The sequence below is a fragment of the Mytilus galloprovincialis genome, chromosome 9 (assembly GCF_965363235.1).
Source record: "Mytilus galloprovincialis chromosome 9, xbMytGall1.hap1.1, whole genome shotgun sequence".
NCBI lineage: Eukaryota > Metazoa > Mollusca > Bivalvia > Mytilida > Mytilidae > Mytilus > Mytilus galloprovincialis.
In genome coordinates, this window is record NC_134846.1 from 79174631 (window position 1) to 79189205 (window position 14575).

General features: G+C 30.6%; 1 protein-coding gene across 1 annotated transcript; it reads right to left on the reverse strand.

The window, feature by feature from the left end:
- Window positions 1–1561: 1561 nt before the first annotated feature.
- LOC143046062 (transmembrane protein 72-like) lies at window positions 1562–10317 on the reverse strand. Its single transcript, XM_076219039.1, has 6 exons — window positions 10147–10317; window positions 8398–8458; window positions 7742–7813; window positions 5586–5722; window positions 4482–4584; window positions 1562–3928 (listed from the first exon to the last, which is right to left on the reverse strand). Exons 1-6 carry the CDS (start codon window positions 10232–10234, stop codon window positions 3823–3825), a joined length of 567 nt encoding a protein of 188 aa, XP_076075154.1. The 5' UTR covers window positions 10235–10317; the 3' UTR covers window positions 1562–3822.
- Between the last annotated feature and the right edge of the window lie 4258 nt (window positions 10318–14575).

Consider the following 14575-nt stretch of genomic DNA (forward strand, 5'->3'; position numbering starts at 1 on the left):
AGGACAATGGTAACAGGACAGAGTTGGTAACAGAAAGGATTTTTCTGCTTTATTTTAAAGTTTAAGAAAAATAAATCATTTTAGATTGGTCACAATTGGAAGATAACAGCAAACAATGTCATTTATCCTTTGAAACTGTATTTGCAAGATGAAAAATCTGCCCAGGTAATGAAAAATTCTAAAATAAATTCCTTTCTGTTACTATCTACTATACTAGAATTGCACAATGTTCTCTGCTGTTATCAAAAGCAAAAAACCTATTTTTTTATTCAATATACTGTATATTATTTTGAAATTTATTTGATATGGGGGTGATAACTTATATTAAATGAAATGGTTGGCATATAGTAGATTAACTGTTCGATTCTTCAGTGAAATTGTCTTGAACATCCTTCCTGTTACTGATGATGGTTATGCTGTTACTTTTGATCAGGTAACATGACAGAAAGTAACAGAAAGGAATTACGCGATAGTTTTTGTCCTTTTTGTCACATTAAATGTAAGTGTATTTCCTGTGACATATAACTTTTAAAAAGATGATATAAAAACACACTTAATGTTGTGGTGCACACATAAAAATATTCTCAGAAAGTGTAAAAAAAGGCTATAACAGGATAGAACACCAATAAGTATTTTTCTATAAATTCTTACCTTGGATGGGCTTGAATTTTCAAACCTGGCCGCCTTTCCAACTATTTCTTTGTACTAATACATTCAGGGAATGATGCTCTTCACAATACATAATGGGAAAATAACTTTTGGTCTTGTAAACGTTTCCACAGGTAAAAAAAACCCAGTGGTAACAGGAGGGAAATCACCCCTGGGGGACAAATTTTTTTTCTCTTAAAATTTGCAAAATTTTATTACATGCTATACTTATAATATAAAAAGACAAATTAGGGGCAAGTTTATTAAATAATATATCATATATGTGAGAATCGGACGCCTGTTTAGTTAATTTGGATATTATTTGAATGATTTAGTTTTCAAAAAAACACAGGGGACAACATGATTTTAGGGGGGGGGTTGAACATTTAAATTACAATATTTTATTGGAAGAAATATAAGAATGAGTGTTTAATTGGCAGGCCATGGTGCATTATATAATTTAGTTTATACTAAAACTTAAAATTTTCAAAAAAGATGGTTGAATAAAAAAATAATTGCTGGTGAAGTGCGGGACATGGAAATTAGACTTTTTCAGATATTGTCTCATAAATCAGTTCAAATTGTTTATATTCCCATATGAGATTCATTAACTTTCTTACTTAAAGATATAAAACATTGAATATCATATTTTTGTTTTTCAATCAATAATAAATATTATGCAAAAAAATGGTGGAGTTTTAAAAGAAATTAGTTTTTCAGATCTATTGCATTTTAATCTCTTGGGAAGACATATATATTTTTATTTGTGAATTACTATTTGGTGTCATTTAATAAAATATGTTATAATAATCTCAACTTCAGGCAAAATAAATAGCAGTTAAAGATCTCTCAATGAGCTCATTCCACATACTGTTTAATCATAGTAATATTTCTAAATCATGGGCATGAAATCTGCAGTTAATTTGTTTCTTTATTTCACTTCTTATAATCGTTGTGACAAACTGATAATATATATACAACACAACTTAAATTAGGAAACAACAGAATACTTTTAAGATGGGTTAAATTCAGTTGTCAAACTATGTATGTATGCAAACAAGCTTTATTAATTCCCTATAAAGGAAAGACAATATATGGTACGTTTGATCAGTGGCAGGTAAGTCCAATATCATATTTTCTAACATTTAAAAACATCTAAAATAGAAAAAAAAAAAAAAGAAATTGATTCAATTACTAGTTTTCTTAGCAATGTCATATGACCTAAATAAGTTATCAAAAATCACAACCTAAAACTAACCAATAAATAAACAAGATACATTCAGCTTTTAACATGCCTTTCAAGTTATCAATATACATTTATTCACATAACAAGTGTTAAACACAAGTAACATATACAAACACTTACCAAGATTCATTTTAAAATTCTCCCATACCCTCCTACTCTCTATAGATATCTTCACAAGAATAAAACACTCACTTACAACATTTAATATAAAAATAAATTATAAACAATTTAAGGTGAACACTTAAAATGGGTGTGTTTTACAGAGTCAATTCGGATTGAATTTTGGTAATATACGACGTACTTTCATTATATTCATTAATGACTTACTGTAGATTCAGAAATTATTGCGTGCATTTATTATTGTGATTTTGTCATTTAAGACTGAAATGCGATTTTAATCACTGGATTCTCATCTCCATGTGGGTCATAGGTCATCATTATTTTATCTTCGAAATAAAAGCGTCAACAAAACAATAAAAAAAACCAATGTAACTTATTCCTTTTTTAAATGTTCGTTTGCAATAATTAACTGGATATTTCATTTAAGGTTCATTACTTTATCATTAAAATATGTGTGTATGAAATCATTCATTTTAGAGATGCTTGTATTAGGCCAAAAAAAATTATATGTCTGTTTAAGGTTACATCATCAAAATAAATAGGGTAGGTAGGTCGGTATTTCCATTTTATTTTTTGTGCCATGATTTTGAGTCGTGCCGTCTGTCTTGCCGTGGTCCGAGTTGTCAATGGGCCGAGTTTACCCGTATTTTTAATGATTGAATTATTTCCCTTTGCTATTGATTGGAAAAAATGGCGGCAAAGTGTTTATTTCATCACACAAGTCGCTAATTTCCTTAAAACTGCTGTCATATTCATGATTATGTATATTGGGATGTATCAGGCTACACTATCTTCACTTTTAACACAAGTTCAGTTTATTTTTCACTTTACGACGAAATTAAATGGCTTAGGGTCAGGCTCAAAATAGGGTTGGTCAGGTAACTGTAAACAGACATATATTTCTTTTGGTCTTATCATTTTTAAAAATAACATTAAGAATTCAAAATATCATAATCACTGCAGCAAATCTTAACATTTCCTCCAGTTAAATGTACATTACAAAACCTATTACATCATCCAATTATTAGTTCTGTATTGACAGACTTGGCTGCATCATAAAACAGATACTAATAGAAGATTATCATATTTGTAAGCAACATTACACATGTATGCAAATATCAAGACCTATACAGGTATATTAAGTACCACTTCAATCTGGAACAAGGCAGTATGTGCAACATAATTAAAATTCCTTAAGTTTTTGATTTAAATAAGAAATATTTAGAACTTGAAAGAATAACTTCAGCTGTAATTTTGCAGACTTATAAATTTACAAAAATTCAAACAAAGGGAGATAACTCAACTATTTACAATTCAATTTAAGTATTTTCTTTGATTTTCCTCTTTCAACAGAGTTTAAAAAAAGAATTATCCTAATCATTCTTATATAATATTACAATTCATTGAATTGTCTACAAAAATAAAATTTATACAGCCATTCTTATGATTTGTAAATCACACAAGTTTCCAAGATTGGAAGTAATTATCTCCCTTCATCATTGAAAATTACCAAAAGTTGACTTGATACAAGTATGACTAAAACAATTTAAATTAATTACTATCTGTTTTAACATCAAAATAATTGGGCTGATAATGTTAAATATCATCAAATGAAATAGTTTAAAGAAAAGTAATTATCTCTCCTTGTTTTATTGAATTAAAGGGTTGCTGTCCATTAGCATATACTAAATTTTTCTTTCCGATCATGAGACATAAGCTGTCATATAGAATATGACTATTTAGCACTATTTAGCACTGACAGATCTGACAATGTAAAACATTATTATAAAACAAAATTATTCTTAACATCATAATTCTAAAATTTCTTGCTGTTCAGCTAATGATATGCCCGTTGATTGATCTGTTGGATTTAATATACAATCTTCTATATCATCCTCTTGTAACTCGTCAAATCTAAAACATAATTTATTATTAAATTTACAACAGAATTTATCAATTATCAAATTTTGATAACAATTTAATGATTATTAAATTTAAGTCTCATAACATTTGGTTGGGACCAACTGAAGTTAAAGAACTGAAACAAAAAATATTTTCCCATTTGTAAACAGGCCCAAACAGTAAAAGTGACGCTACCAAAATTCAAACTTGATCTGTATTATGTGGTAATAAGCATTGTGTATAAGTTTGTGTATAAAGATCTTTTGAGAACACATTGCTTTGGTTACCTTCTGGTCTCTCCTTTATAAATTTTGCTGTATTTACATCCTTATTAGTGCAATATATTTGAACTATTTGCTAATTACTATAAACCAACTAATTTTTCGCTAGCAGAAAAAAAAACAAACATACATCATCTTGATTTAGTTTAAAACACAGATTATCCTTATATAAATAAATCCACATAAAAAAAAAACCACAGTGAAAATAAATGGCATCTAGTCAGCTATGAGGAGCTTAGCACAAAAAGAAGTTGGTTCACAATATTGTACGATTTCTATCTTACCGATCATAAGACGCATTCTGTGTAATTTTATCTAATTCATTTTCTTCTGTACTACCTTTGGTTTTTATCATATATAAAATGGCACTTATAATTAACATAACACCTGAAAAGAAAACAAAATTTATCATTTTATATTCAACAATTGTCAACAAAAAGAAATATGGATTATGAAATGTTCCAAAAGAACCCTTTTTTAATATCATTAAAATTAGACATAAATGAAGCTGGATTCGTGTATCATTCTGTATTTTTCTATTCAAAATCTGGTGCCTGTAATTCAGTGGATGTCCATTCTTGCTATATTAAAATCATATTTGTTTATCCTTTATTCTTTTGTTCACTCTTCTGGTCACTAGTTTTCTCATTTGAATTGTTCTTGGCCTTTTATAGCTTGCTTTGCCATATTTTTTGTGGAGTTACTATCAGTTGCAAACTCCTATGCCATAAGGTCTCTCTATTAACAACCTATCTTTATTCTGAGTGCTATTTCCTGCTATGAAGCTCAGAAGATGTGATAATTTCTTAATTGACTTATCAAGACTATCTTGATGAATATACATATGTATCAATGATAAACAAGATTAATTGGCTGTAGTGAAGTTTACATGTGATGATGAATTGCTGCCTTATACATTGTACCACACATCTTCTTAGATATTGATATTACATATAAGCATATTAAAATAAATAAAAAGGGTAGAACGACATTATCAATAGTTATCAAAGGTACCAGGATTATAATTTAGTACGCCGACGAGCGTTTCGTCTACATAAGACTCATCAGTGACGCTCATATCAAAATATTCATACAGCCAAACAAGTACAAAGTTGAGGAGCATTGAGGATCCAAAATTCCATAAAGTTGTGCCAAAATACGGCTAAGGTTATCTTTGCCTGGGATAAGAAAATCCTTAGTAATTTTAGGTGTTTATAGAGTTATTCAGGTAGTACTTTCAACAGAAACACTGAAAGCTACATGAGTTAGTATTGTGTAAACAAAGAATCAAGATATAGGTCATAATTTAATGTGTCTCTGTCACTGTGATACCAAGACAGATTATTAAAATATTATAAGTATTAAGAAGATGACAAGCAAAATTTTACCTGATATTATACCAAGCCATACTGTAGAAGGCTGTATAAAACATGGCACAGAAAATAATATATATAAAATTCCTTTCTTCCAATTATCTACCATAACTATAGCATTCCATATATTCTTACAGCAACTTTCTTCGTCACTGAAAAATATAAATGAAAACGATTAAAGCTACATACATACATAGTGTTCTCCCCAGGCCATTTAGCGTCATGGTACCGTGACACTATATTTTCTTTCCGTGACGCTATAATAAGTTCCACGACACTATTACTATTTTCAGCATGTTATTTTTCTCGTTTCTATATATGGCAAAGCCATGTCCTAAATTTTGAACTTTCATCTAATGACCTCTTGTGATCATAAAAAAATGTATCACCTTTAATTGTAATCCCTTCAAGTTGGACAATAGAGGCAATTTAGAGTGATTAAATAGGTGTTAATTGCCCTTTGGGCGATAACTGTTTGGATACGAATACCCTAAGATGTCACTTGTGGTCTTCAATCGCAAATTTCGACAAGGAGAATCAAAAAATTGAAATATATGTTTGCAAAATAAAAATTCAAAGAAACAAACAGTTTTTATCTTTTAAAAAGAGGTTGAGTCGTATCTTTTCAAAATATAAGTATTACTTTTTTTCTCTTCCTATTACTTTTTGTAAATCGAGAGTGAAAATTGATTTTGAGCTAAATAAGTTTTGTACTTTCTTTAGAAAGAGATCATAATTGGCTTTAGTTTATGTTTCATCCATTTAATGCATTAAAAACACCATATTCATTCCCAATCTCTTGTCAAACATAGTTTATTTTCGTATTTTTCATTGCTTTCGGCGGCCATTGAATATTTTAGTGTAAACTACTGATTGGAAACGGACCGGATATGACAAAAATCTGCATTTGACGATAATAACTACATATGCATAATGGCACAGTAGACAATGATATCTAAAGAGAAAACTAAGCATTAACAGACCAGACTATTTGTTAACTTTGTTAAAAATATGTATCATTTTGATAAAAAGAAACAAAGAATACAGGTTGCACTATAATAAACCATTCATTCATTTAGCTGGGTAGGTAGGGTAACTGGAACCACACATATATTTGTATTTGGCCCAAGAGGAAAATAATAATTCTGAACCTATAAATGAATAAAGAAAAACATAAACTGAAAACACTGTTATCATGGTTATAGTTTAATTGTATTCTCAGTTATGAATTCAACAATATAGACACAAAGAGTAGGGTGGAATAGAATATTTTATTCACCAAATAAGAGCCTATAGCATACTAACAATATAATACATTTTGTAATAAACAATAACGTAAATAACATAAAGGAAATACAGCATTGCCACGATGCAACAAATTACATAAAAATACAATTATTTTGTTTACGCCAAATGTGATGCTATACAAAATTTCTGGGGATTACACTGTACATAGGTGTAGTGCGTTCATGAATTGATGTGTTGTTAGGTAATTTGTTAATTATTTTTTTTTTTTATATTTGAATTTGGATTAGTCATTTTACCATGTTTACAGTGATGACAATCAATCCAAGTTGTTTATAGCTTTGTCCTTGGATCTCATCATATGGACTATCCTTATTGTTTCATATAAACTAGTTTCTGGACAGTATTTTTTTCTTTTTTTATATTACATAACGCTTAAATCTGATACCATGTTCTATTTACATGTATTTTTAAATGGTACAAATTAATGACAATAAAGTGACAGACAGGAAAGAGTTATACTAATGTGTTACTAAGAAAAGACTGAAGGAAAATGCACTGAATCAGCAATAATGTAGTAAATTATAATTTTGTGTAGCACTTCTCTCTGAAGTCTAGACCCTTATCTCTGCGAGATTCAAAAGGAGAATACTACTTTACCTATGATTCTGGCTTACTGTTAGTCCTGATTATATAATATATGTACATGTTCTTTCCTATTTAATGTTAAGTAATACTTTAATTTAACATGCATGTGCATTGCCTTTATAATGATATTAATTTTTTATTTAATATTATATGATGTTCTAAAATTTCTATCAGAAGCCAAAAAATATAATAGTACTCGTTATTATCAGATAACAGACTGCATGATAGATCTCCTGATTAAGCAATAATTAAATATGGTATTATATATATATACTTACCCTTGACAAACAGCTACAATATAGTTCATAGCAAATACCAGCTCAAAGAAAGTCACAGCAAGACCAGCAAGACTACAAATAAATAAAACAGTTAAACAGAAAAAAAGATTGATAAATTTTATGCATCTGAACATGCAACCCTATAGTCATGCATGATTTTAAAACTACCAAAATGAATTGTAAAACTACATATGTAAAAGCTTAAATTTGAGTTTATTCTAATAATATCAAATAAAATCTTCTTAATGTCTAGGTAGTGGTAAATATTCTATGCATATTCAAGACAAAAAATATCATATAAACATGACACCTGCTTTACATTAGACAGATGTGCTACCTTACACTCAACAGGTTAAAGGTCCAGATGAAAACATGTAGCACCTTGGTAAATAACTCTCAAGTTAACCACTTTACCAGTGTCTGACTTAATGGTACAATGTTCTATGTGTGACAGGCTTCAATAATGCAGAAGCAGAACATTTACATTCTGAAGTCTGTGGTTTGTCAAGGCCAGGGACCTAAGTTTTTTTAGAGGTAAACTCTGTGCACATGAACTATTTACACTTACCTAAATCCAAGTATTGTTTTAAAAAGTGACAAGGTCTTAAACATGTTAAATGGGGTAAAATATGATTTATTCACCCTTATAAACTTACGTTATATAATATCCAAGGATATGTCCATAATAAATAGCTTCTACACCAGTTCCCCATAAACCTGAAAAGCAAATGATCATCTATTATTAAGGAGGATACATTAAAACTCTTAATAGTGTGGACCGGTGTGGTTCAAATCCATGACTTATAGTAAATCTTTTGTTATTTAACCTCCAAGGTCCAACTTCCATACAAGACATTAAATTCAAAAGCATGACAAGATTTTTCTGCCAAAATTTCCAAAGAATTACATGTACAATGTACCACAAGTATAACAGTTAAAAAGGTCAGAGTCTTGAGAATTGAAGGTGACCATACATGTACTACATGATCGATCAAGCCTCTAGTTTTTTTTGGTTTTTTTTTTCAATGGACATTTATAACAGGTAAGAAGATGAATATGGACATTAAAAAACCAAGGTCAAGGTCAAGGAAAGACGAACAAACAACATTTTAAAGGCATTTATAGAATGATCAACAACTAAAATATTTTCATAGATTTTTTTCTAGCATTCTTCAGGGTGTGTTTATTCTAAGATTTATTCTATATGAAAATTGTATAAAATTCAAGAACTTATCATCTGAAACTTCATAAAAATGGCACAAGAATACCATTCCTTAAGACTTATCAGATTAAAAAAAATTGATGCTCTAGAGATCAGAGAGGTAATAAATTATAATTGCTTTTTAACAATTTGAAATTGAGTGAAAGACAATAACACACAAGCATTTAGGATCATGCAATTACATAATTTAATCAAATGTAGATGTTACCATAAGATGAAACTGCTGCATATACATGTATGTAAAGTTTTTCTAAATACATATACACCATAAGATGAAACTGCTGCATATACATGTATGTAAAGTTTTTCTAAATACATATACATTGTATAATTTTAACTTGAATAAACATACAATGTAAATTGGATCTGCACATGTCTAATCATGGTCCATTTCATGAATTTACATTCACCTGATTTAAGAATTCACATCTAAGGGAAAAAATGTACCTTTTTATACATTATATTTTAAAAGTCTGCTGAAATGAATTTTATAAACATTGGATGATCTATTGAGTTTATGAAATTGTGAGTAGCTTGTCATGTAAACTTGTTCATTCTATAAATAGTTTGGATAAAAAAAAACACAAGAGGACAAGCTAGATAGATGCATTAAAACAAATATGAATACTATTATTTATTTTGATCCTAATTACAAAACATCAAACTTAATTTATTAAAATAAAGTCTGACCTTCGTTATTTTAAGCAAGGATTTGTAATTGGTATGTATACAAATCTTGTTTTGAGTAACTGCCAAATGTGGTACTAAGGGTATATTTTTTTTGTAGCCAAAACATTTTCTGTGATGGCATCAGAACACTATTATTATACAGATCTACTGACATACTTGGAAAAGAATCAAAAACCCATGTTAATAGCCTAAAATAGGTCATTGACATGACTTTGATTCAATGTTAAAATAAATTAAAATAAGAAACACATGTTGTTGTCATTCATGGACCAATGGGTTGTCAACATTGAACACACCTTCGAGTTTGACCAGTAACGGGAACAATTTAAAAATCAGTTTTAATTTCTGATATATCTTAAGAAAAAAAATGTCGTCAAAATTAATTATTTGCTCAAAAATAAAACAAATGTTATCATGGTGTTCTAAAAATAGAACACAGTGGCGTGATCTAGTTTGTCTAGCGACAGGCATGTTTCAACTGTTTTATACTCACTTAACGCTGTAATAATACCCCAAAATCTACAAAACCACATGAAAAAGTCCCATCCATAATTGGTAAAAGTTTCCCCACAACAAGTCATTTTTTTTGCTTATATTATAAGATGTTAATCTAGAGAAAACAAAGCAACGTGCTCCGACAATCCATCGTACGATTCTCCGGAAGTTGTCTATTGCTCGGAAACCTTTGGGTGTTTCCACTGAAATCTGTAAAAGGCGCGTTTTTCAAAAAGTTTGTTTGTTTGTTGACAATGTCGGATAATAATAATTGATTGTTTATTTTCAGAAAGTAACCCAGTTAGTTAACAAAATAGGTATTCCGCCCCTGTACTTTTACATCTTTATGTAAAGGTCTACACGGAAAAGGGGGAGGGGCTTTTTTAATGGCAGTGGCTATTTGACCGGCACCGGCTAAATAGCAAATTTGCTATTTGACCGGCACCGGCAAAATAGCAAATTTGCTATTTAGCCGGCACTGAATAAAACTGTTCATTGATGTGATTAATAGAGAATAAAAAAAGATTAATAATAATTTAAAATCATTTTATCATAATATCAAGCATTAAAAATATAGTACAATAAAAAAAATTATTGAAGATGTTCATAAATAAATAATTTATAACTTTATAATATTAATTAAAAGCATGAACACACATTTGTATGTAACATTACTAAATATATTTTTTACTAAAAAATATTTATAAAAAATCTGTACTACATCACTACTCCACATTACCAGATTTTGCTGAACACTTTCTGATCGCCTTAAATTCTTTGCGAACAGAACGAGACCTCAAGACAAGTGGTATATTTCAAAAGAGGACTGTTTCAGCATTCTCCGGAATGATTCACCTGAATATAGATATCAAGAGTTGGTGACACCATATGCTTGGGCATATATCCTGAAACAGTTTTCACTCAGGTCTGAAGTAAAACTGGAGCAGAAAGAGAGATTATATGGACAGCTACAACAAGCCAAGGCCAAATGAGGGTCAATTCAAAAAGTTACTCTTATATCTTTCATCAAAGTGTGCTTCTCCCGTGTAGGCATATACTCAAACTAAGAGAAGTTAATCACGAAAATTTGTTTGTTGAAGCAGTGTCAGATCGTTGGAAGATTAACACAGTCAGGACATCACATAGATTATTTGATGATACCAGTCAGAGGCAGATTTAGGGGGGGGGGGGCAGGCCTCCCCCCTTTTTGGGAAAAAATGTGTTGCTTATATAGGGAATCATTGAAGCGTGACTGGGGCGGCCCCCTCTTAGGTCAGTCAGTGGGCCCACTTATGAAAATTTCTGGATCCGCCACTGCCAGTCATCAGTGTGCTCTATCATATGTACACCAAAAAGAGTGAGAAAAATTTCTCAAAGCACAAAACACAGGGAGACACAAATTCTGTTACATGATGATGATATAAATGTAACAGACAATAAAGAAAATGATACTGATAATGTTCATATATTCGAAAAATCACGAAAACTAGTTTCGCAAGAAGAAGAAAGAGATACTGCTCAACAAGAAGAACACCTATTGGATTCCAGTTGAACTTTGTGGATCGTGTGTTTCGCATATATTACTTCCACCAAATATGAAGAAACGTGGAAGGCCAAAAGGTTTGACCCAAACTGTCATCGGTCTTCAAAAAAAGAGTACCCGAAAAAGCAATTGTGTGCCATTTCATAAGAAAAGTTCCAAAGAAATCAGGGCATTTTATGAAAAAATGGTGGGTTGAACCTGGTTTTGTGGCATGCCAAACCTCCCGCTTTAATGGCAGTGTTAATGACGTGGTTAATTATAACATTAATATGACAACATTACACGACAGGGTTACAATAAATAAACAGATAAATAGGAGAAAATATAGGACAGAGAAACAAACAAACAAAAGTCTTAAAAAGTGTGTCATAATAGAATCAAATCGGTAATTGGCAAATGGGCTATTGTAAACATTGATTTAATTATTGTCGAAAAGATGCATGAGAAGCTATTAAGAGCGTTTATAAAGAGAAGAAAAAGAACCCTACCTGCATATGCAACATATGCACACATGATGCAGATTCAAAGGAAGCCAGTGTAATGTGAAGTTCCTGTTTGGAGTGGCAACATTTATCTTGTGCTAGATTAAAACAACTTCCAAAGGCAAAGAATTGGTTTTGTAACAATTGCAAATGTTAAATCATGTGTCCTTTTGAAATTCGTAGCAAACAACTTTTAATATTGTCTTTTTTAAGATGTACGGTGTAGTTTTACATAACACTATTTTTATAGCATGGCAGGATATTTAAACCATAGATTTTACACATCTTCAATATTATTATTTTTTATTGTACTGTATTTCTAATGCTTGATATTGTGATAAGATGATTTTAAATTATTATTAAGCTTTTTTATTTTCTACTTATTACATCAATGAAGTTTTATTCAGTGCCGGCTAAATAGCAAATTTGCTATTTTGCCGGTGCCGGTCAAATAGCAAATTTGCTATTTAGCCGGTGCCGGTCAAATAGCCACTGCCTTTTTTAATTTCGTTTATTTCTTTATACTTTTAAAAACATATTTTATTTCAAAATAAACAGCTGCACCATGAGCGCATGATACGCCCGACGTCTTGTGTGGAAGTTTTATGCAAAAATCATCAATAGTTTCTGAGAAAGTTTTAAGCAATAACCATTTATTGTTTTTGAGACATGGCTGGACATGTGAAATCCCCCCACACGTCCCTGGTTTTTTTTTAAAACTAAATATCACTAAAATAAAATTTTGAATCAAACCAAAAAGTATACAGATCTTTAGATTGATATAACAAAGAAGTGTGTACCGTTTCGCAATAATAATAAATTGTTTCAGAGATACGGCGGCTTACACGCTTTGTACAGACAATAATATTGATTGACCCATGATTTCGGTCATGTCGACTTCATTGTAGATCTTGTCTATGTGGTCACTTTTTCTGCTTCAAGCTACCATGATCTATCTATCATAATTTTTCAAGATACAGTACCTTGTTAGACAGAAATAAAAAGGAAAAAAATGCCATTAAAGCCTTTATGGGCAAAAACTTGAAAAGAAGTCGACTAACTATTTCGGTAATCTAGACTTCTTTGAATCTCTTGTATGACTGCTATCTCTTGTTATTCAAAGTTTTTATCTGTGTCATCTATCAATTTCGGCAAGATATTTAATAGGCTAAAATGCCAAAAATAGGGAAATCGTCATTATTTTAAAAGAGTAATAACCCAATAAGGAGTCCACTATCAATTTCGGTAATGCACACTTATTTGTAGATGTTTAACCCAATAAGGAGTCCACTATCAATTTCGGTAATGCACACTTATTTGTAGATGTTTATCATTTTTGTTATTAATTCATTCGGCATATTTTTCCAGATATTATGCAAAAGAAAAACATGAGAACATCGTCATTAAAGGATCTAAAGGGAAATAAACGTTTAGTAAGGTGTCGACCGAAGATCTTTGTTGTAGATCTAGTCTTGCTGACCATTTTTGCTTCAAAAAATTGTCACTATTTTTTTTTTAATTGAAAAATGAAAAAAATGAAGAATAAATGACACTATTGGGCCAAATACCATCAAACTTTAAATGAATGTTCCTTGGGGTATCTTGTTTATAAATTGTATCCGAAGTTTTGATCCATTGTTGCCGGTTTGCTGCCACGAAATTAGAAATTTTACTCTAGGAAATTTTGCAGTTGTTGGTTATTGTATTGAATATTATTGAAAATAAAGATAAACTGTAAACAGAAAAAATGTTCAGCAAAGTAAGATCTAAAAAAAGTTACCAAAGAGGGACGAAAGATACCAAAGGGACAGTCAAACTCATAAATCTAAAACAAACTGACAACGCCATGGCTAAAAATGAAAAAGACAAACAAACACTGTGACAGCACACATGACACAACATAGAAAACTAAAGAATAAACAACACGACCCCAACCAAAAAACTAGGAGTGATCTCAGATGCTCCGGAAGGGTAAGCAGATCCTGCTCCACATGTGGCACCCGTCGTGTTGCTTACGTGATAACAAATCCGGTAAATAGTCTAATTGCCAATTGTCCCCTTAAGGAGCACTGAAACTACTGTGCCCCATACTTTCAAACCTTGAATGATCCTTTATAAGCTTGTGGTATCTAGTTAATAAGTTGTATCCGAAGTTTTGATCCATCAATAAATATGTCCGCCATAACTTAAATAGAACATAGGGGTCAAACTCAGTTTTGGCTTTTTATTTTGAAAACTATAGCAGTTAGAGCAAACGTGACAGTCGTGAAAGTGGTGAATAAGTCAAAATCTATCTGCTTTGAAATTTCAGACCAAATGGATCACCTAGTGTAGGGTAAAATAGAAGATGGATGAAGAATCCCCAGTCACGTTAATGAAGACTTCAAGTTCAACCGTTTTGT

What these genes read in the sequence shown, in the direction of transcription:
- LOC143046062 (XM_076219039.1), bottom strand. Translation starts at nt 10,234, where the DNA reads ATGACTTGTTGTGGGGAAACTTTTACCAATTATGGATGGGACTTTTTC. An exon ending in ATGGCTTGGTATAATATCAG is followed by an intron (nt 4,585 to 5,585) that starts GTAAAATTTTGC and finishes TTTTCTTTTCAG; the next exon opens with GTGTTATGTTAATTATAAGT. An exon ending in CAGAATGCGTCTTATGATCG is followed by an intron (nt 3,929 to 4,481) that starts GTAAGATAGAAA and finishes ATTATGTTTTAG; the next exon opens with ATTTGACGAGTTACAAGAGG.